Below are 23,366 nucleotides of genomic sequence, written 5' to 3'. Positions count from 1 at the left end.
GCTGTTCCCTCATCAAAAACATGCTTGGTGGAATATTCAGCGGTTACCATAGTGACAGTGACAATGCACAAATCAACAAACACTGCCAAACTTTTGTTTTGTTGAACTTTTTATTAAAAATCAAACACCTCAACAGGACAATGAACGCGCATATTGATCACAGGCTCCTGAAAATGTGATCCTTTTTGTATTTTTTTTCTTGAGAGTCAGTTTTAAAACTTTTTCTGGTCTGTCTGCTGATTTGTGCATTGTGTCACCATGGTAACTGATGAAAATTTCACCATACACATACATGTAGAACACCTCCAGCACGATATCGCTGCAAAGTATCAATAGTAGAACGTTGAAATATCATGTATGATGTAATCCCAGGTGCTTCTATACGTGTGTGTGTGTGTGTGTGTGTGCAGGCTGTGTGTGCCCTCTGTTGGCGGTCTGTCCCTGGGCGCCTGTGGAGACCTGAGGAGCCCGGTGAGCTGCAGCTCTGTGCCCGACGACGCCATGGAGCCGTACACCACCGAGAGACTGAGCCGCCTGCCGGGGGGGTACACTGCCCTCACACAGCCGTTCACCGCGCTCGACATAGACTTCAACAACGTACAGGTGAAGAACACATAGTACGCTGTTTCCTGATCTGTGTTATAATGTTGTTTCCTCGTCACAAACAGACCTGGACTTGTGTTTTGTTTCTTTCACAAACCCTGCATATTGAGGGCCTGTTTACATGAGAAAGCTTGTATCGGAAGTGCCTTTTGTTTAGACGGTGACGGTGTTTTTGGGGCTTAAAAACGCAAAAATCTGAAACCACCCTCCAGAGTGGAAAAGTTGAATACGCTCCGCCGTAGTGTTCACATCTACACTGCCCAAGACGCAAAACTCTGGTCAGATCTGCTCACGTCACGGACACGTTTATGTCACCTACAAACAGTAAACAGAAACAAACATGTCGGACCTTCAAGCTGCTTTAATAAACTTACAGGAGGCTCCCAACAAATGTACAGAATCTGCAGAGATACTATTAGTGAACAGAGAAGGATCTGCAATCACCTCTGTCAAATTCTGGATGCACCAGTTTGTCGCAGGCGAGTCAGATGGATATGGATGAAGACCTGGAGAACCAGTTGATTGTGAGACGACTTTGTGGAAGGAGTAGCTGATGAAAATGCATGGCGTGAAAATGTCTGTTAGGTTTATCTAAACATTGTAAACAAGAAGAAAGACAAGAGATTAATTCAGTTTTACTCGCGAGGAGAACGGGCAGAGAGTGGGCATCAAAACCAACAGTCTCCACACGTTCTGATGCCTCAAGGCCGCTCTCCTCTTTTTATTTCATTAGGAGGCCCTAGTTACAGAACGATAATTCTCAAGGGGAAGGGGAAACCAGCAAAGACATAATAAGAAACTGATGAAGCTATGCATAGTACAAACACATAAAACATGATTAACAATCAGGAGGTGCCTTAGGTCAGACACCATCATAACTCTTGCATGTGTGACAGTGGGAGTTGGCTTCATGTGAGGAATCATCTCGAGGTTCACTAGAGCGATAGGACACTGCACACAGTTGTCAAACACAAAGAGGTTATTCAACAAGTGACAAGTGATTGGTACATTATAAATCAAAGAATTGTAGTACATAAATGGTTAACTCATAGGCCTAGAATATCACACAAGTATTTAGCAAATATGGGATAATAAAATTATTCTGACAATGTCCAAAGACGCCCTTGTTGCTTTAAGTAGAAACATACCCAATCGAATTCCACACACTTTTGCATCACCGTTTGCACGCAGATTTCCTCCTGAAAACGCTCGTCTAAACAGGGAATAAAAAGTGAAGACACGATGCCGTTTTTGTGTCTTCTGTTCAGACCGTCATCATAAAAACGTAGCCTTAGTTCTTCTCTCAGACTGAAAACACTGTTCCTGTGTTACGACATAACATCACAAGGTAGAAGTGTTTTGTGTTTTTAAACTTCATACACCGTCACTAGAATCATTTGGATAATTTGTTTTAATATTGTACTTATTTGTAGATAAAATAAAGGGTTACTCAAACATGTGTGAATGCAACAAAACACAACTCCAGGTTTGTTTTCGAGGCGGTAACAACATTATAACATAGATAAAAGCTCACAAGAGTAAACTTTGCATAATATGGGACATATCCTTTGTTTGTCATATAGTTATTAGTGCTGACAACTTTGTGAGCTTTAACACTGACAAAAATAAACCTGGAGTATTTGTTTCATTTACAGTTAACTCAAGAAAGTGGGAAATATTGCCAAAAAATAAGCTTTTTCTAAACATTTTCTGGCCCAAATGCTTTATTAATGAATTAATCTGATACAATGTGAAATGGGGAGAGAGAATAGACACAACATTTGGCATACGGTTTAGGCTGGAAGCAAACCCACGACACTGAGGCTGGAACAAACTCCTTAAATTTCCATGACTTAATTTCAGAGCTTTTTTTACCAAGGATTTGCCTATTAGCTTACATCACTTCCCACTCTTACCATCAGAAGAGTCAGATAAATCACTTAATACAGGTGTCCAGAACATCATGAAGTATACAGTGTAGTGTTTGCCCGTAGTTATGGAGAGACTGATCACTGATATCGATCACCTGAAGGTTTGGTCGGTCGATATCGATCAAATGGACTCAGTGATACAGTGACGCAAACTAGAGCTGTACAAAAATACCGAAATATCAATATATTGTATCATTTAATGTGATGATTCACTATTGATATCCTGGGCTGCTGTATCGATATATCGCCAGAGTATTTTTTGGTATATTTTACTAAATTATTTTGTTACAGCAGTTGTGTAGCTTTTTTAGTGGAATGAAACAAATTTATGCGGCACATTTCACATTTCACTGTTTTGATGATAAAAATGAGTGTGTTCCATATAAACTTTGCACAAAAAGTGGTTTAACTAAGACTTTTAGTATCACAGCCTTGATTTAGCCATTATTTTTTATTGAACTGTATTGAATCGATTTGAAATATATCGTATCAAACTGAAAGTGCACTGTATTTAGGTATGTATCGTATCAGCAACTTCTTAATGATACCCAGCGCTAATGCCAACTATTTTATTTATTGGAATAAAATAAAATAGGCTGTTGATGATATGAAGTTTGACCAAAATGAAAATGGTTATAGTATCAGTGGAATTTTACTGGCAATTTAAGAAAATAATGAATCTCTGGCTGCTCATCAGTTATCTACACAGGTGAACGTTCCGTCTGATCACATTTTTTTTTTGTCTTGATCGATCAAAACACCAAAACAATTCCTCTCTTTGCAGGAGCTGGAGGGCCTGACCTCGAGGCCGGTGCACAAGCTGTGGCTGCCTGTTACTCACGAGGGGAGGCTGGACGCTCTTGCTGTTTGGTTCCAGCTGCACCTGGACCAAGACAACAGTCTGTCCACTGGGCCGGAGGAAGACACGTGCTGGGAGCAGGCCATCTACCCCGTCCACACCACCAAGGGTAAGAGGGCAGGAGATCAGGGTCATGTTTAGTGGCCAGGTTTACACGATGTTTTTTTATTTCAAATACATTTTTCTGAATTAAATTGTTTAGAATTAAAATATTCTTCTTGGAATTTACATGGAAATAATAATTCCGAATTGAGGTTTACATGGAAAACGTGTTAAATCACCTTTGTTTAATTCTGCTCAATGTCTGGGGGTGGGGAAGGTTCTGATTGGACAGAGACACGAATGTATTTACGTCGACCGGAAGAAAACACACACTTCATCTGCTACCGGCTTTTCTGTCATCTCAGTTTGTCGTTACGCCACGGACACAAACGTTATCCAAACCTTTTCCGCAATCGTTCTGATGATAATTGCGCAGCAGCTGGAGAATTCTGTCATCACGCTTTACGTCTGTCAGCTGAGGAGGAGAAGGGAAGAGCGTCGAAGAAGGAGGAAGAAGACAAACTGAGTGTGAGGCTGCTCTACCTCAGTCCACTCCCACATCCCGCTCACAAATCCAAAGAGACGTGGAGGAAAGTCCAAAGCCAGGACTGGTGGAGCCAACGAGCATGCGCTGAACGACTGGAAATATTTTTAACGAATAAACGTTTATATGATCGAAGAATAAATTAATTCGGCTTTAAAATCGGAATAAACCACCCACTTACTTTGGACTTAAGTTTAATTCTGAATAATCATTTTCATTAAGAATTAACTGTTTACATGGTCTTTTTAAAGCAGGATTCATTTTTATTCAGAATTAAATTATTTTTATTCTGAATTAAGGCTCTCATGTAAACGTGGCAAATGTCAGGCTGAAATTCTTCGATCGATCCTTCCCACCACAATCACACATACACCCTTTTTCATTCTAATCAATGTGGGTGAAGTGTCTTGCCTAAGGACACAATGACAGTTATTGCCACTGGCGCCCCACTGTGCCACTTGGAATTCCCCGCGGTTTCCCATCCAAGCCCCAACCAGGCCCAGCCCTGCTTCGCCTCGACAAAGAGGTTTGGCCACAAATGTTCAGTCTAACCAAAATGGTGCTTGTATAATGAAATTTTAACAATGCTGTTGGAGCTCTTCTCTGTTGGTACAAACTAAACCCCGGTAGTTTGTGACAACAGAGTAGATCTTAAAGTTAATATTGTAAATACTATCATATATTATTTGCTTCATGTAGAAATGTATAGAAACATTCATCATTTATTGAATTTGCAGTCCTGTTTTACCATTGACCTTTAAAAAGAGCTGTGCAGTCACATTTTCTGCAGCTATTTTTTCATATTAAAATGTTAATATAAAGCCTTGTGTTTATTTAAGATTGTAAGATTTGAGCTGCAGAGGGTAGAGTAAACAACTTTTATGGATAATTATTGGTTCCATTCATCGTTTTTGGAATTTGCAGTTGGAATCTTGAGTTAAATTAATGTCATGACATCGCTTAAATGGAAGCCACATCGTGTTGTCTGATATCTTCAATTTTAGCTACTGCAGTATATAAACAATAAAAAGTCACAGCATTTGAAAATAAAGTAGGAGACACAAAAATGGAGTAAAATCTATTACAGTGGCCTTGTGTATTTGAACTCTCTACTGCACTGTTTCCCAAATACTGCATTGTGACCCTCAGGTTCGTGTACGTCTGAAATATACAGTTTTGACACGACGCACTCTGGATCTGTGACCTTATCGTCATTTTAAATAAGCATTTTGTCAGAATATCCTGTCCTCAGTAAGGCCAGTATTTCTCTGCTTATTCCTTTCACTACTACATATTTGTGTGAACTGGGATTTTCTGTGCTCACAAAAATGAAGACAAAGCACAGAAACAGACTGAATGCTGCTCATGATCTGCTGCTGCGTCTCCTCCTGCACCCGGACTGAACACGCTACAAAAACACAGACAGACCCACCTATCTCGTTAGAAATGTTGACATGTTTTGTATAATTTCTAATCTTTTCCTAATTATTTTATTGACTATTTTGTTCCATTATTGCTGGTTCAATTGAATGTTGAAAAGAAAAAATAATAGGCGACTTATGGATCCTTTTATTGTTGGTTCAATTTGTGTTTTTCATTGTTTAGAACTTGGGTAATACTAATTTTTCAGAGAGACACGATAACAACAATAAAAAATATCCTCATTAATGTTCAATAATGGTCAAACCCACCTTTATTTTCTGATTTACGAGTAATGTCTATTGACTTGGGAAGCTTTGTGACTTTTAAAATATGGGTCCCCAGAAAAAAGTTTGGCAACACTGCCTTACTGTATGGTCCAGGTTCAATAAGGAGGACAGCTTTAAGAAAAATCATACATATTGAGGATTTGCGTGTGACGTGGCAGTCACTTGATTTAATGTCTTGGCGGCCATACTGGAGGTCAAGACTGGGGTTCATTCAATTCAATTCAAGTTTATTTACAATATATAGCACATTTAAAACAACGTCAGCTGACCAAAGTGCTTCACATACAAGTCAACTAAATAGAAGAAACAGTCACAAATACATATATACAGAAAACATGTGAAAACTGCAATAAAAACACCAAGATAACCTGACTAGCTCGTACTAAATGACAGGGAGAAGAGGTGGATTTTCAGTCTTGTCTTTGGTCTCTCATGGGCGCTGCCACAGAAAAAGATCTGTCACCTCTAGGGCTGGGTATCATTAAGAAGTTGCCGGTTCGATACACACACGATACGATACATACCTCGATACACTGCACTTTCGATTCGATATGATATATTTCAAATCGATTAGATACAGTTCAATAAAAAATAAAGGCTAAATTATGGCTGTGATAGCTAAAAGTGTTTATTAAACCACTTCTTGTGCAAAATTCATATGAAACTCAAACATTTTAATCCTCAAAACAGTGTCAAAATGTCAAATGTGTCGCATAAATGAGTTTCCTCTCACTCCACAAACAACAAAACTGTAGCTCTGTAACAAAATAATTTAGTAAAACACACGTAAAAATACTCTTGGTGATGTATCAATACGGCAGCCCACGAATATCGATACTATATCATCACAATAAATGATACGATATATCGATATTCCGATATTTTTGCACACCCCTCGTCACCTCTCGTCTTGAGCCTAGTTTTGGGCACGACCAACAGGAGCTGGTCAGGTGATCTCAGGGCTCTGGGCGGAGTATGGGGCTGCAGTAACTCCCTCAAATAGACTGGACCCATAGAGTGCAAACATTTGAAAACAATTAATAACATTTTAAATTGCACACGATATAAGATAGGGAGCCAGCGCGGGTCACACAGAACAGGTGTGATGTGTTCACGTTTCTTAGCATGATCCGGACGGTGTTATTCAGTTTACAATATGATCGTGGCGACTTTAAACAGCGCAAACAACATAAAACTGTCCGAAATCGCCAGCTTGTTAGATAATTCCGACAGACCGCTTTGTTTGTTTAATCAGTGCTCGCTCCAGTATCTGTTTTTTCATGTTAAATCTTCTTTTATAGGAAATAAGCGAACATTTTTTCTTTGTCTTTTACTGGCAAACGTGAATAATGACAGGACGTAATCTGGTGAAAGTGGGTTATCATTCTTCATACCTATGAGAAAAAAATACTTTTGGTATCATTTCATTTACTGTAAATCCCTTCTTCATTTGTTGGAGCTGGTCCCTCACCAGAAATGAAATGTTGACTGGACAGATGGTTGTACTCAGTGGGCTCCATCCCTCTATTTTTACGTCCGCTATCCACGTCTGTCTGCGATCTTTATCAGCCGGGATCCGATAGAAAGATACTTTGGCCTCCTTCTTTAGCAGATTGACTCCGGGCAGAACATCCAATAGCAACGCAGGTCAAAACCAGTGTTATTCAAGTCAAATTTAATCGCACACAAATACTAAACGTTCATCTAGATCAGAGGTGGGCAAACTTTTTGGCTCACGGGCCACATAGGGTCCTAAAATTTGACTGAAGGGCCAGACAGAAGACAGGACATGATGCGTTAAAAACTCAGTTTTGTTACATTCATACTTTTGTAGGACCTAGGACACACACTATACACTGTAACTTTGTTGCATAAGATTCCAAACATGAAAGTGAATAGACCTGTTCCACTACACACCGTAGGTAACTAAGTATCGTAAGGTCACCATTCTCAACTCCAACTGAACAGCTCTAAAAACAGCTCACTTCATATAACTCTGCATGTACATTCCCACAAGTGCAGTGAAACCAGACTCTATGACACTCTATACATTAAGTATCACAACAAAGCGTCTATGAATTTCCATGCTTCATTTTTACCAACCTAAAACGGCAGCAGTGCAGCCTTATATCTTGAACACCACTACTTCAGTCATGGTCCGAATAACTCCTGTAAGAACACTTTCCCATAAAGCATTGCGGCCAACATAATACGCCGCACCTCAAATGTATATATAGTGCGCCATCTACTGGGAAACGCCAGAAATGCAGGAAAAATAAAACATCAACAAGGTTTATTATTGTAATTTATTCCAGTTCGGCGGGCCGGATTGAAAGGTTTAAAGGGCAGTATACGGCCCCCGGGCCATAGTTTGCCCACCCCTGATCTAGATGGATAGTTTGACCTCCAATATAGCGGCATAAAAAAAACGTAATTACGGCAAAATCAAAGTTCTGTATCTCTCTCCACTTTAGAATGCAGTTTTTTCTTTGCTCTTAAAACTTTGCGCCGTCTTAACTTTTCTCCAAACGCGACGCCGGTGTGAATCTAACTGGTGCTGACGCTGGCTGACATGTTCCAGTTGGCGTGCGGGCCCCTCGTCTCTCTGACAGGGATCAACAGTATTTCAAAGCCCGGGTAATTGACGAGGGCAGCGCCAGGGGACCCCCCGCCCTTCGCTCTCTCATCTGTGACATCCTCTTCCGACCGCGGTGACGTCTGCGCCGCCATCTTCCCTCGCGCTCTTAGCGTTCATGAAATTCTTATAAGAGATTAATATGTATTTTCCCCCATGACTGTGACGGAGGAGACAGGAACAGATGTTATTCCTGTAGGAGCTCTTCAGTACAGGCCCGCCCCTGCCTCTGCACCCGCCCCTCCCCTCTGCACCCGCCCCTCTGCACCCGCCCCGCGCATCTCATTTCTCCACTGGGCCCGATTTCCCTCCATCGGATTCATACACTGTTTACTTTTGCTTATTTTTTGTCACTGACTTTTAGGGATGTAACTATATCCAAATGTCTCGGTACGATATTATCACGATATGCATCTCACGATACGATATTTATTGCGATATTTTGAAGAAGGCTAATGTAACTATAGATGGGACACTTTTTAGCTTTTAAAATACCTTGACAAGATTTTGGTGTGAATTATTACTGTCATAATTTCAAGAATTCAAGTAAACATTTGGACTCGGTCTTGTCTCGGTCTTGGTGGTGCTTGGTCTCAGTCTTGTCTCGGTCTTGATGGCGCTTGGTCTCGTTCTTGTCTCAGTCTTGATGGCACTTGGACTCGTTTCTTGTCTCGGTTTTGATGGCGCTTGGACTCAGTCTTGTCTTGGTCTTGATGGAGCTTGGTCTCGTTCTTGCCTTGGTCTTGATGGCACTTGGACTCGTTTCTTGTCTCGGTTTTGATGGCGCTTGGACTCAGTCTTGTCTTGGTCTTGATGGAGCTTGGTCTCGTTCTTGTCTCGGTCTTGATGGCGCTTGGTCTCGTTCTTGTCTCAGTCTTGATGGCACTTGGACTCGTTTCTTGTCTCGGTTTTGATGGCGCTTGGACTCAGTCTTGTCTTGGTCTTGATGGCGCTTGGTCTCAGTCTTGTCTCGGTCTTGATGGCGCTTGGTCTCGTTCTTGCCTTGGTCTTGATGGAGCTTGATCTCAGTCTTGTCTTGGTCTTGATGGAGCTTGGTCTCGTTCTTGCCTTGGTCTTGATCGCCCTTGGTCTCTGTCTTGTCTCGGTCTTGATGGCGCTTGGACTCGGTCTTGATGGCGCTTGGACTCAGTCTTGTCTTGGTCTTGATCGCCCTTGGTCTCGGTCGTGTCTCGGTCTTGATGGCGCTTGGACTCGGTCTTGTCTTGGTCTTGATCGCCCTTGGTCTCTGTCTTGTCTCGGTCTTGATGGCGCTTGGACTCGGTCTTGTCTCGGTCTTGTCTCGGACTCGAGGTCTGACACTTGTCAAGTACGATCGTATTTCATTACAGCCAGTAAATGTTCAGTGGCTGCTCAATATCACTGCAAAACCAGTAAGAAAATTTAACTGTAAATGTTATTAACTTCAAAAAAACAACACTTGATTCACTTTTAAATTGTTTTCTGTAAAGTGCCAGTGGAAGCGGGATTAAAGAAGAGGTTCTCAAACTGTTGGTGAGGGTAAAGGGGCACCGAGTTTAAGTTTAAGTGCAGTACAGTTTGCTTTAAATGAACATTAATCAGATCAAATAGTGACAGATTTATAAAAACATAGATATAAATGTGCCAAAATAACAGTAAAATACAAATAAACGTTGAAAATGACAAAGAAGGTCTTGATTTGGTCTCGATGGGTGAGGGTCTCTGTCTTGTCTCAGTCTCGATTTTTTTATTAAATTCTATTTAATAATTTAATAATTTAATTTAATAATTTAATAACTTCATCTGACCAAAGTCTTCTTTTTTGTTGACTTGTATGTGAAGCAAACAGTTACATATACAGATATACAGATAACGTGAAAACTACAATAAAAACACCAAGATAACTTTCAAAAGTCTTGATCTTGTCTTGGTCTCGGGAGCCTCTGGTCTTGGACTAGTCTTGGTCTTGATTAGTCTTGACTACAACACTAAATGTACTTCAAAATTTGTTATTGTGACACACCTAATCAGGAGTAAACTGGGCTCAAATTCAATGCTCTGTTCTTTTTAATTAATCATAACATTAATACCTTGTTCTGTTTTTTGTTTCGACAGATTTCGCCCTAAAACTCGGAGACAAACTGCTGGTGGAAGTGTCCTGCAGAGACGCCTATTTGAGACTGTGCAGCGTTGCCGTGCTCAGAGACGGAACTGAAATCCGCCTGGACAAACCCTCTCCGGACCTCCCAGACCATGGATCAAACCAAAACCCAGAGGCCCAACTGTGTACTGCATTAGCGAGCCTACAAACAGACCACAACAAAGCCTTCTGCGTGCTAGAGTCTGCTGAAATGGCCCTTTTAAACAACGAGGAATACCACAAAAGCTTCCAGGACGCAGTTACAAAGCTATTCTCACAGTTAAAGTTAGCAAATCAACATAAACGTCAAAATTCAAGTGAACTTTTTTATGTCCTGGATGTTTCCGAGGGCTTTTCTTTACTTTCTCTGATCGCTGCCGGTCAGGGTCATGTGAAAGCTTACAGTTCGGTGGAGAAGAGCAAGCAACAGGAAGTGCTCAAGAGGCTGGCCCGCTCCAATAATATCCCAGAAGAGAGTTTGGAGTTTTGGCTCAACGGCGCAGAGGAAGAGCAAGGCGTTTTCCAGAGACCGTCTACAGAAAAGCTCTGGAGCGCCATCATGCTGGACTGTGTGGAGACGTGCGGGCTGATCAGGCAGAAACTCATGGACAAGGCGTCATTAGCGAGGTAAACAAAGGGCGCTGTGCTGGTGTTGTTATAAGGCTAAAACTGCAAACACAATTTTGATATGAAGGAATAGTGTGAGTTTTTTTTCTGTGTGTTTAGATTTGGATTGGAGAAAAAACGGGTTAAGAGGTGACGAGTTACATTTCTTGAGATCTTTAGAACAAAAAAGCAGTACTACAATGACATCTAAATAGTAAATACAGCAACTCGTGTCACAAAATTGTCTCTTCTTATCCTTAGATCTTAATGACATCACGCTGGGTGTGTTTTACATGCATCTCTAATGGTGAAATGTTACCATGTGACACAATGTACCGATTAAAACTGAAAAAGAGTCAAAAAAATACAAAAATGTATTTAAATTGCACATTTTCAGGAGCCTGTGATTTCAATGTTTGATTGTTTTGTTTTTATTTCAAGTTTGTGCCAAGAGAGAAACGATAATCATAAACATACTAAATATACATTGTGAACCGCAGAAAAGCACATTTTTTGAAAAGGAGTGAGAAAAAGAAAAACGTATATTAACCCACCACTTTTCATGACAAAGGATGTGGTTGCTTCTGTACACTGATGACGAAACTTTACAAATATTTACATATAGCAAAATAAATGACAAACTATGCATACTAAATATCATTATTCATATCATTTTTAACCAATTTTTTTCTTGTATTGTACTGTATTATGGTCGTACAAACTAATAATAATGATAAAGAAGAAGTTTATTGTTTATGATCGTATCAAAATAAGCTAAATGAGAATGAAGAATGTAAGGATTTTTTTTTTCCATTTATGGTCGTCGACCCGCACAAATTAACGCACCTGCTGTAGTTCCAATGAAGTCACGTCTTTCTAGTCAGATTATGTTAAAACAAATCTTAGAGACATTGGCTTCAAACTGTCGATATTCTTTCTTCAAACATCATTGTTTTTCTCCAGTTGTGTACCGACCGTGTGTTTGTATCTGGGTCTGTTTCAGGTGTCTGCTGGAGGAGGGAGGCAGGATATTCCCAGAGAGGATCGTAGTCCACGGTCTGCTGGTGGAGTCGGACACGCTGCTGCTGGAGAGCGCCGTCCAGGGACAAGAGCCCACCCTGGGATTCAACATCGCTCCTTTTATCAACCAGTTCACAGTGAGTGCTCTCTTTGACTTTTATTTCAGCAAAATCATTTTCTTTTTAGCTTTCTACTACGTTATAATGTTGTTCCCTCATCAAAAACATGTCTGAAGAGCTTTTAGCCTACTGATACTTTACAGTGACGTCTTGCTGGGGGTGTTCTACATATATGTTTTTGGTGGAATGTTCTACAGTTACCATGGACACACATTACACACTTTAGCAATCTCTGCCAAAATTGTTTTTAAATAGTCTGAAACTCAAGGAAAAAACACAAAATGGATTTAAACAACACATTTTTAGGAGCTTGAGATCGGTACAAACGTTGATCCTGTTTAGCTGTTTGATTTTCAACAAAAAGGTGAGACTGTTAACCAGCTTGTGACTATAATTTTATGTCTGACACTCTTACTTGCTGTAGTTCAGATAAGTCAGCTCTTCCTGGTCAGACTGTTTCAAAACAAAGATCAGATTAAAGTCTATTAGAGTTTCTGACAGAGTAGTGCCTTCACCAGGGAATGATGATGAACAGTTAGTAGTAATGCAGCCTTCGTTTATTGATCTCAGATATGACTTCACGTCCACGCTTCAACCACTTTATTATGTTTCGTGCGTCCGACTCAGAGAAAAACATGGACGCTAAACAGAAAGCTGTTGTTGCTTTAGCACTGGCCGAGTACCAGAAGCTTTAAAGTCTGTGCTTCAACTACTAGGGGTGTAACGATATCCAAGTCTCACGATACGATATTGTCACGGTATGAACCTCACTGTACGATATTTATTGCGATATTTTGTGGAGGCTAAACAGCTAAAACTGTTAATATGCTACGTTTTCCTCTTAAAATTCCTTGACAAGACTTAATCCAAAGAACTAAGACTTAAAAGTGCTTAGAACTGTTATTTCTTCATGTAGTCTGCACTGAAATGGAGCAAAGGATCATGGTCTATGTAGTTCTGTCTTTTTTTAGCTATTTCTGCACCATAACTCTTAATTTAAGCAAAGAGACTTGTAATTCGATATATTGTGATGGCGCACGATATTATTGTGAGAACTTTGATGATACGATATCACGATATTTCGGTTATTGTAACATCCGTATCAACTACACAACCTCCAGGAAGAATAAATGAGTATAAATTGTATAAAAATTCTATTTATTAGTGAAGTGAAAACATTGGTGTCACGTGATAGTAGAACATTTTGGCACGTTAGCAGGAAATGGACTAAAAAGATGGGCGACACGACTGCACCCACAGGCAGTGATGCAGACGCAGTAAGATATTGCAGGAATACGAGTGACTGAAATTGTCATTTAAACCATCAAAGCGTCCAAACGCAATGAAAACAGTTCATACTTAAAAGCAAAATTGTGTGCGAAACCCTCCTCTGAGCTCTTCCGAGTTCCGGGTTCTGTTGTCCGAGGAAAAGGGGCATGTCAGTGCGTATCACTAGACAATGTCCTCAGACCTCCGAGTCGGATGGATAAACAAACGCACCATAAGATTCTGTACGAGGCTCCGCCCACAAGCCTACGTCACCCACGCTCCCACACGACAATTCTCCATAAAAATACAAAAACATGATACAAAACTGTGCACAACGACTTGACAAACTTGATGTGATGTGCAATAGTTTCATTGGCGGGATGCACGCTGGTTTTGTTGTGATAGTGCTCTGAAGGGGGAGTGACTTAACACAGGGAACAAAAGGAGGTGAGACTCTGAGCATCAAAAACGAAAGTGAAAATCATAAAACATGTTAATACGTTGTTTTTGGCGAATACAGCCATTTCAAACCTGTAAAAGGTAACATATGCTGCGTTCAGACTGCAGCCTGAAGTGACCCAAATCCGATTTTTTGGCTTCTATGTTCCTGTATCTGATCTTTTAATGACAGTCTGAACGACACAGATCCGATTTTTTCAAATGCGACCCAGGACACTTGGATATGTGCTCCTGAAACCGATACATATCCGATCTTTTGACATGTGACTTCAGTCTGAACGGCCAAAGCTCATTCATCCACCTACACGTTATCAACAAGCCACAAACGTCACTATTCTGCGCTGAAGTAGGCGAAAATTGTTAATGAACTCTGTGTCACTGAAGCGAAGCACATCACCACTCACCACTCTTGGCTCCGTCTCCACATCCACACGTTCCTTTCAACGGACGTCGCTGCCGCTGTCCCACAAAACACCACGACCAAAAACCTCGTCCTTCTCCTTCTCAATCTCCTCCTTAAAACAAGTAAGTTGTTCATGTTCTGGCTCCGGTACGAGAGGAACTTTAAAATCTCCAGGTGCTCGATGCTGCGTCCATGTTTGGACAACTTCTGTAAACACAGAGACGCTCGCTGCAGTTGACGTCGTCATGTCTCCAGTGCACATGCGGGACACTTTCGGGCCGTTTAATGTTCACACTGGAGTCACATACAAGTCACATTTAATTGGAAATGTAAACGACCTCGCAAAAGCATCGGATTTCACAAAAAAATCGGAATTGAGCGTTAAGCCCTGCAGTCTGAACGTAGCCATAGTGATCTAAATATGTTATGTGTCTGCAGTTATTACCCCAACATAAGTAAAATCCGCCTCTTTAAACACAAAACTTTAGAAACTGGAGCTGGAAGTTGGCTATCGACTAATCTTGTCATATTCCTATAACTTCATTGATTCAGCTGTGAACTCTTTCTGTCTTGTATTCTGTCTCATGTTCCTGATGCAAGCGCCTGCCCTGTCTGCTCCTGCTCACACCACAGTCTGTGTTGGCGAGTTTGCATCATTCACGTTTTTATCCTGACCATTACGTGCAAATGTTAGAAATGGGAGGTGGGAGGTGGTTATAGTAAAAAATCCAACTCTATATAAGTCTATAAACTATTCTTACAGCAAAAATAAATGTAACATTTTATAATAAGGCATACCTAAATGTTTATTAACCATTAAAGGTGCATTATGGAACCTTCTTTCTATGGATATGTCATTGCTCTACCTGTAATGCTCCATGGTATGACTTTAAACAGCTCTACCTTACATTTATTCAATTTTAGGTGGTTTTATAGCTCAGAAATATCTACAAAAACAGGTATTTTGACTGAGCGGGGTCGCCTCTCCATAGATCTGACCTGTAGCTTGTTCTAGCTTGGGTTCCCAGAAGATAGAAAGGTTTAATGCAGGGGTGTCAAACTCAAATCCAAATTCACAGAGGCCAAAATTAAAATCTGAGACTAAGTTGTGGGCCAGACTAAATATGTATTGAAAAATTTGATAGTTTTAGTTATAGTTTTCTCTTCTTTCGATATATGTAATGTGTAATTCCTTAAACGCTGAAACCAGAACAAGCATAATATAAAATAATAACAAAATAATAACAAAATTTTAAATAAATAAATCTGTAGCCGGCGGGCCAACTCTAATATATATTGATATGATCTCGTGGGCCAAATATAATTATATTGCGGGCCAAATTTGGCCCCCAGGCCTGAGTTTGACATGTCTGGTTTAATGCCATACTGTGAAACATTCCAGACAAAGCAAGAACATCTCCACGTAAAAGCATTCGACAGATACTCCACCAGAAAAGTTACACAATGCACATTTAACTAACCATTTACTATCTGAATCAGAATCAGAATTTGTCATTTCAGTATAAAAAATACACAGAAACGAAATACTGCACTCAGGTCCAGGTTAACAGCAGCACAAATAATAATAAAAACTGTACTAAAAATTATTAATTATTAATACATGAGTAGTTCAAGATTAATAGACATTTGTAAATTGTTTGTAGATGCTAAATGAATCCTGTCCTGTAACCGCAGTGAGCAGTTGAAACGGTCAGTTTATAGATGCTAAATTAATCCTTTCCTTCACATTTCTAGTTAAATATTATATGTGAATGTTCTATGAATGGGTAATAACCCTTTTTGACCACGTTTGTAAATTGTTATTAAACACTTGAAGAGTTCATCTGAGGTCAAAAAGAGAATTAGCGTTAATTATAAGAATATTTTTTCCTCTTTAGATGTATTTTTTTGTTTTGTTTTCCCTCCCGTTCTCTTTTATTACTTACCTTTCACACCCTTCCCCTCCCATATAAAAAGAACAGAAGCTATTCTTATTGTCTCATCACCCCTTCAAACCTCGATGTTTGCACTCACGATCTCATCAAGTCAGAATGTCTTTTACTATTTGTACTGTCTCTCATATCACAATAAAACTATTTTAAAACTAGTTCTACAGATATTATCAATAACAATAATAAACAGTGGGTTTTATAACAGAGGAGTGGAATTTTAATTGGATAGAAGTTAAATACATTTGGTCTTTAAACAGAAAGTTACCCTTCCTGGAGGGACTTTAATATATTCAGTCGTAGTGCCTCGGGTTTGTACCTTGTCCACTTTTACGTTTTCCATTAAGGATAACTTTCTGTTTAAAGACAACTGTTTTAACCCTCGTAGAGCATCTGTACTGCTATTTTTTACTCTTTTATGACCCAGTGAAGCACACCTCTTTTTCTTAATCTAAACACATTTGGCTTTTGAAAACATTTCTAAACTAGAAAAGCACTCAGAGAGCGCAGACCTCCGCCAAGGACTACCCCCATTTTTTATATAAATTGCGATAAAATCAGTCTTCTGGATCAGATCCGGATCAGCCTTTGGAATATGAAAGAGGATCCCATTGTCCATCCCTGAGTCAAATTTCATGGGGTTTGGTCAATAATTAACCGAAATATTGAGAAACAAAATTTTCGGCCCCATTTACCACAATGTTAACTAAAATTTCAAAGTGATCCAGAATCCAGGATTTCTTCCGGATCACCCCCAAAATGAAATCAGTTCTTCCTTTTCACATTTCCAACAAATCCTGAAAATTTCATCAAAATCGGTCCATAACGTTTTGAGTTATGTTGCTAACAGACAAACAAACAAACAAACAAACAAACAGAGAAACAGACAGACAAACGCCGGCAAAAACATAACCTCCTTGGCGGAGGTAAAAATACACAGAAACGAAATACTGCACTCAGGTCCAGGCCAAAGCAGCACAAATAATAATAAAACTTGTACTAAATATTTTAATTATTAATACATGAGTAGTTCAAGATTAATAGACATTTATAAATCACCCCCAAAATGAAATCAGTTCTTCCTTTTTACATTTCCAACAAATCCTGAAAATTTCATCAAAATCGGTCCATAACTTTTTGAGTTATGTTGCTAACAGACAAACAAACAGACAAACAAACAAACAGACAAACAAACAGACAAACAGACAAACGCCGGCAAAAACATAACCTCCTTGGCAGAGGTAATAAAGAGTAAACTGTAAACTGTAAAAAAAAAAGAGACCACTTTTTAAAATCGCGCTTTTTTTGTTTTTGCTAATTAACGCTTCACTTGTTAAAGCTTCATTATGTCACTTTTCTGGTGGAGGGTCCGTCAAATGCTTTTCTCCATGGAGATGTTATCGTTTTGTTTGGCATTAAACTTTTCTATCTTCATGGAGACCAAACCAGACCAAGTTACAGGTCAGATCTGTGGAGAGGCGACTCCGCTCACAGTCAGAATGTCCATTTTTCTAGTTTTTTTTTTTTTTTTTTTTGAGCGATAAAACCACCTATAATTGAATAAATGTAAAGTAGAGCTGTTTAAAAAGTCACACTGTGGAACATTTCAAGCAGAGCAATGACATATCCATAGAAACAAGCACCCAAAAAGTTACATAGTGCACATTTTAATGGGTATTTAAAAAAAAACAACTATTAATTAATGGTTAATAAACATCTACACATTATTGTAGGTATGCCTCGTTACCAAAATAAGATCATAAACCTGCTTTTTTACGAGCTTTTTGTCATCGTCATGTTGAATTTGGAACGCTTTCAGATTCTGAGATTTCTTTTGAAGCTGGGCAGGAAGTTATTTGGGGAAAAAATGAAGCAATGGAATCTCTTTGAATTTTTTGTCTTTATTTGGTGTCTTTATTTGTAGTTTTGTTCCTTCCCCGAATTCAGGAAGATTAAAGCTGTAGGATCGTTATTTTAACAGATGTTCTTTGAAGGCCTCAGAGGAGGGCTGGGACTCTGGTACAACTCTGTCCTGAAGCGTTTGGGCTCAGAGACTCTAAGAACATTACATCAGACCTATTGTTCTTGTGTCTAATCTACGACACCGGTGGATCGTGATGCTATAATTTGGACGTTTTAAAGGACTTAAAGGTGCACTATGTAACTTTTTGGTTGGGGGTACATCATTCTGACCTGTAATTTGGTCTTGATTTAAGGTTTAACTCTTTCCCCCATGAAGACGACATTTGACGACCCCCCCTGAACCCTTAATGACGACTTTTGACACCTCCGCCGTATCACTAAAGACGAGATTTGACGACCTTTAGAAATGGCTCGGTTTTTTACATTTAAACAGAGACTGTGATCGGTGGGGGCCACTACAACCCACACTAGACTGACCAATAGGATTCAAGGATATGTTTTCGCCGATTTTTTCCGAAGTTAATCGAAATAGTGACGATGGTAGCTTCCGGAAAAAACACAACACGAAACACGTGCAATGGAAAGATCGCGGCGCTGCGGCGCACAGTTTTAGAAATAATGAGGAGCGGACGTATTTTATGGATAAGTTTAGAGAAAGTGACTTTTATAGATTTCAAAGTGATGATGTTGAAGTTGATTATAAAGTGGAAAACAGCGATAGCGACGGACTTTCGGGGAGAAGGTGAGAATGCCGCTGATGCGTCTGTGTGGAGTCCTGCGATGTCCCAACAAACTATCTGAGCTTTATACTCGATTATGAACCAAAATTGCCCTGAAATCTGGATGTTGCCCAGGCCAGTCCTTTAAAATATTTCAGTCTTTTTTTCCAAGATGCGATGTATAACAGAATCGCTACAGAAAAAACGCTTATGTGGAGCTCTGCACTCGAGAAAATAACCAAGATGACAAATACTGGACACACACTGACGGGGAAGAGTTTTATTATTATATTATCATATTTATAATAAGTTATTATTATATATATATATTATTATATAATAAATAGTTGAATAAGCTAAATGAGTTGAATAAGTTAAATGAGTTGAATAAATAAAATAAGTTGAATAAGCTAAATGAGTTGAATAAGGGGGGGGAGAAGAGTTAATGTCATATTGTGAAACATTCTCGACAGAGCAATAACATCTCCATGGAGAAAAGTGTTTGACAGACCCACCACCAGAAACGTTACACAGACCAAGAGTTTGTTTTCATACCTGACAGGTTTGACTGATCACTAGTGATCTTTAAACAGGTTTTGGCACTTTCCTCCAGCTAGTGGAGGCAGGACGACAGCGCCATCTGCAGTCCAGCTTCCTCAGGACAGTATCCCAGGTCTGTGAGAGTAAAAGGGATACTGTCCTGAGGAAACTGGACTGCAGATGGTGTTGTTGTTCTGCCTCCAACCTGTTTAAATCAGCTGAGCGACATGTCACAGCAACATCACGTGACTCTGAGGAAGAGCGCATGGAGCAGTTGAAACTGTCAGGTATGAAAACAAACTCTTGGAATGAAAAAAGAACCTAATAACATAACTCATCGGAAGACCAAATGAACCTCATTGGACTAGAAAAGTTACACAATGCACCTTTAAGGACTTTAAAAAAACAATAACAACAACAACAAGTCAGCTGATTCTAAGTTAAAAAATGTATGGTGCCCAATGGGAGCTGACATCACCTTAAACATCATCACAACAAGGAGACGTGCAGCTGTCGGATCCTCCTATGGATGTCTGCAGATCATGCTATATGTATATTTTATTTTTCATTTGTACCAAACGCTGCCAAATCCTACACGTATCTCAGAATAAGAAAATAAAATTGGAGAATAAAATATGTACAGAACAGTGGGCGTGTACTAGTGGCGGTAAAAACGGGAATTGGTTGGCGAAATGGCGTCTTGAAAATTACTGACTGGAGGCAAAAATGAGCATTAAACAAAAAAAAGTATTAACACTTGTGCCATCTTTTGTTTTCTTAAATGCTTGTCAGGCGGTGTAATGTATAGTTTTGAATTGTCACACTATTATCATCTTCAACTTAAATTATTTGAAACTTTTTCTTGTAGTGATCACATTCTTGAACTAAAACCGAGATCATCCAAAGTCCTCAAGAAACATTTGAAATTCCCGTAAAACACATTTACATCACTGTGGTGTTCTGTTTGTTGACTTGTTTTGTATGCTTGTATTAACACTTGTATGGTATTTGCACTACTCATTGATTCAGATTCCTCTCTCTCTCTCTCTTTCCTCAGGTACCAGTGCACGTGTTCTTGGACTTCTCCACGCTGGAGTGCAAACGTCTGAGTGAGTCTGTGGAGCTGTTTGTTCTGGACCTGATGGACACCAACGCAAACTACACCACCAGACAAGTCAAGGTAAATGTGTCAGGAAGCATCATTAGTATTCCTCAAAAACCTGCATTGACTCCAGCTTTGAAAACAGAAGAACAAGGGCTGAGGACTGTTTAAAGGTCCTACAGTACATGAAACGGACTCTTGTGATCTTTAAGCCATGGTAGAATGTTGTTAACTCCTAAAAAACATACCTGGAGTATGTTTTTAAGATTTTTTTTTATGTTAAACATATATGAATGAAACAAAATACAACTCCAGGTATGTTTTCATACAATAGAGCAACATGGGACCTTTATTAAAATAATACTACTCTATTACAGTACTTTCTGGACGATAAGTCGCTCAGGAGTATAAGCCACACCAGCCAAAAAATGCGTAATGAAGAAGAAAATAACATATGTAAGTCGCACTTTTTGGGGGAAATTTATTTGATAAAATCAGAGACCAGGAACCAACATTTTATCTTGAAAGGCAAGTTATAGTAATAACAATAGAAGAGAGAACAACAGACTGAATATGTGTTAATATGTTAACGTAACATATTAACAGTTCTTCAGATAACTATAGCATAAAGAAAATAACTTAAGTTTACCCAACTCTCAAGCTCACTCCAAATCATTAAATCCACTGAATTCTTCATTCTCAGTGTCACTTCTGAGCTACTCCGGAGGTAAACAGAGCGCCGCTTCCTCTTCTGCGTAGCTGTCGTCAGACCATAGACCGTATATATGCGTCAGACTCAGCATCAGTTCCAGTTAGAATTATTCGGGCCTTTCTGAATCTCGACAGGATGGTTTCAGTGTCACTGAAGTCCAGACTTTGTCCATCCATCCAGTGACTTCCAGGAAAGTTGCACGGTGCTTCCTCCCGGTTGCCGTGAAGCTGTGTTCTCCATCCCCGCTTTCCCCCAGTCCCTCACAAGTTTCTTGCTCACTCCAAACTTTCTTTCTGCTGCTCAATTACTGTTTTCGGCTACATATTTCACTACTTGCAGCAGGACAGAGGCTTTTTCTACAGGAGACAAGTGCAGCAGAGCCAAGTGACAATGGAACAGGAGCAATAGGACTAGTAGATACTGACACAAAAAACTAGAGCCTCTCGCGGCTGTCAGTGTGAAAATTTTAATATATAAGTCGCACTGGAGTATAAGTTGCAAGGAACACCCAAACCATGAAAAAAAGTGTGAAAAATACGGTATAATTAACCTGTATTTCATGATTTTCAAGTACTGCATTCTAAACAGTTCCTCTCATATTTCTCAGGTCAAAGCCACGAGCGCCGGTAGAGTGACGGCCATTCCCTTCTGGTACCACATCTTCTTGTTTGAGGAGATCTGCGTGAGCACCCTGAGCCAGCACTCCCACTGGAAACAGGCCGCCGCGGTGCTGCAGGAGCCTCTGGAGGTCCGGGCCGGAGAATGGATCTGCCTCACGGTCAACCTGCACAAGAGCACCATCACCATCTCTGCTCAGAGGGACCAGCCCCAGCCTATGGACTAGACTCAGAGGGACTATCCTGCTCAAAGAAAGGTCAATAAAATAATAAAATAGACCAGACACATGCTGACGTTTGAGATGAATTACGGTATCTCAGAATCAGGCGTGTCACGATAATTACTGTTCATACTTCACGCTGGAGGTATTTCTGTAACAGCCTGGTTTTGTTACGACCCACTGACCCTCAAAATTTAGCTCTAACCTATTAATATATGATGAGGTTTTATGTAAAAAATGTGACCATGACCAATTACCAATAATAATTTTACCTCAAACGCAGTGAAAATAATAATAATTAGTGTTATATAGCGCTTTTCCAGACACTCAAAGTCGCTTTACAATCTGAATCTGGTGCATTATTCGTTCACTCCACACTCTGTGCTGGTAAAATACTAATGTAGCCACGGTTGCCCTGGGGCAGACTGACAGAAGTGAGGCTGCCAATCTGTTTATCCATCACCAACACTTGCACACTCTCACATTCACACTAGGCAATGCGGGTGAGGTGTCTTGCCTAAGGACACAGTGACGGTTTTACTGGCGCCCCCCTGTGGTACCTGATACTCCGAGCGGTCTCTCTGAGCTTCTGACATGTGACCAGATCAGGCTTTTTCAAGAGGATTGGCCACAAACAGACACATTTTTCATGTTCATTTAGCGCAGGAGTCTCCAACCTGTAGCTCTCCATCCCTTCCATGTAGCTCACCAAGAGATTTCTGAATTATATGTACCATATTTTTCGAGCTATTAGGTCGCTCTGGATTATAAGGCGCACTGTTCATTAAATGGTCTATCTTCAAACTTTTTTCACAAATAAACCGCACCGGACTTTAAAGGAAACACAACAGTGTGATGGGTGAGTGGTTTTGTTTGTTTGTTCGTTCACGGTGACTCTGGGCTTTGTTCAGTTGTGGCGTGTAGGGAGGTGCTGTCTGGGACCAACGGATTGTCGGCGTGTTCGCAGCGACTCAGTTGTTCAGTCGTGTCTAGAAGCGGCACGTCGCGCTCGCTTTTTCGGTTCGTTCCTCGTCGGCGTGGAGTGATGAGTGTGTCTGCGGGTGGTGCGGCTTTGTAGTTTACTGAAGTCGTGCTGGCAAGTGGATTCGTATAGGGCGCTCTGGATTGTGGCGCGCGGTCGTTTTTTGATGCGGTTAGAGGCTTAAGAGCGCGTCTAATAGCCCGGAAAATACGGTAATTGCCACTGTAAATGTTTAATTGCGATGTCTAACTAAATAAATAAACGGAGAATGGTTTGTGGTTTA

The 23,366-nt window shown here is 40.1% G+C and overlaps 1 protein-coding gene across 2 annotated transcripts in view; it reads left to right on the top strand.

Moving 5' to 3' along the window:
• The window catches only part of prmt9 (protein arginine methyltransferase 9), a 32,712-nt gene extending 9,840 nt beyond the window's left edge, over window positions 1-22,872 (top strand). For both annotated transcript variants that reach the window (XM_055158164.1, XM_055158165.1), the window contains 6 exons: window positions 411-603; window positions 3,319-3,502; window positions 10,418-11,069; window positions 12,052-12,205; window positions 20,507-20,629; window positions 21,871-22,872. In XM_055158164.1, the coding sequence (XP_055014139.1) occupies window positions 411-603; window positions 3,319-3,502; window positions 10,418-11,069; window positions 12,052-12,205; window positions 20,507-20,629; window positions 21,871-22,107 (1,543 nt within the window). In that variant the 3' untranslated portion in view covers window positions 22,108-22,872. The remainder of the gene's footprint in view (window positions 1-410; window positions 604-3,318; window positions 3,503-10,417; window positions 11,070-12,051; window positions 12,206-20,506; window positions 20,630-21,870) is intronic.
• Window positions 22,873-23,366: the final 494 nt, after the last annotated feature.

This window comes from Boleophthalmus pectinirostris, unplaced genomic scaffold (genome assembly GCF_026225935.1).
Source record: "Boleophthalmus pectinirostris isolate CB_2022bp ecotype Guang Dong unplaced genomic scaffold, ASM2622593v1 HiC_scaffold_22, whole genome shotgun sequence".
Lineage (NCBI taxonomy): Eukaryota > Metazoa > Chordata > Actinopteri > Gobiiformes > Gobiidae > Boleophthalmus > Boleophthalmus pectinirostris.
This window is presented reverse-complemented; position numbering and strand designations above follow the sequence as displayed.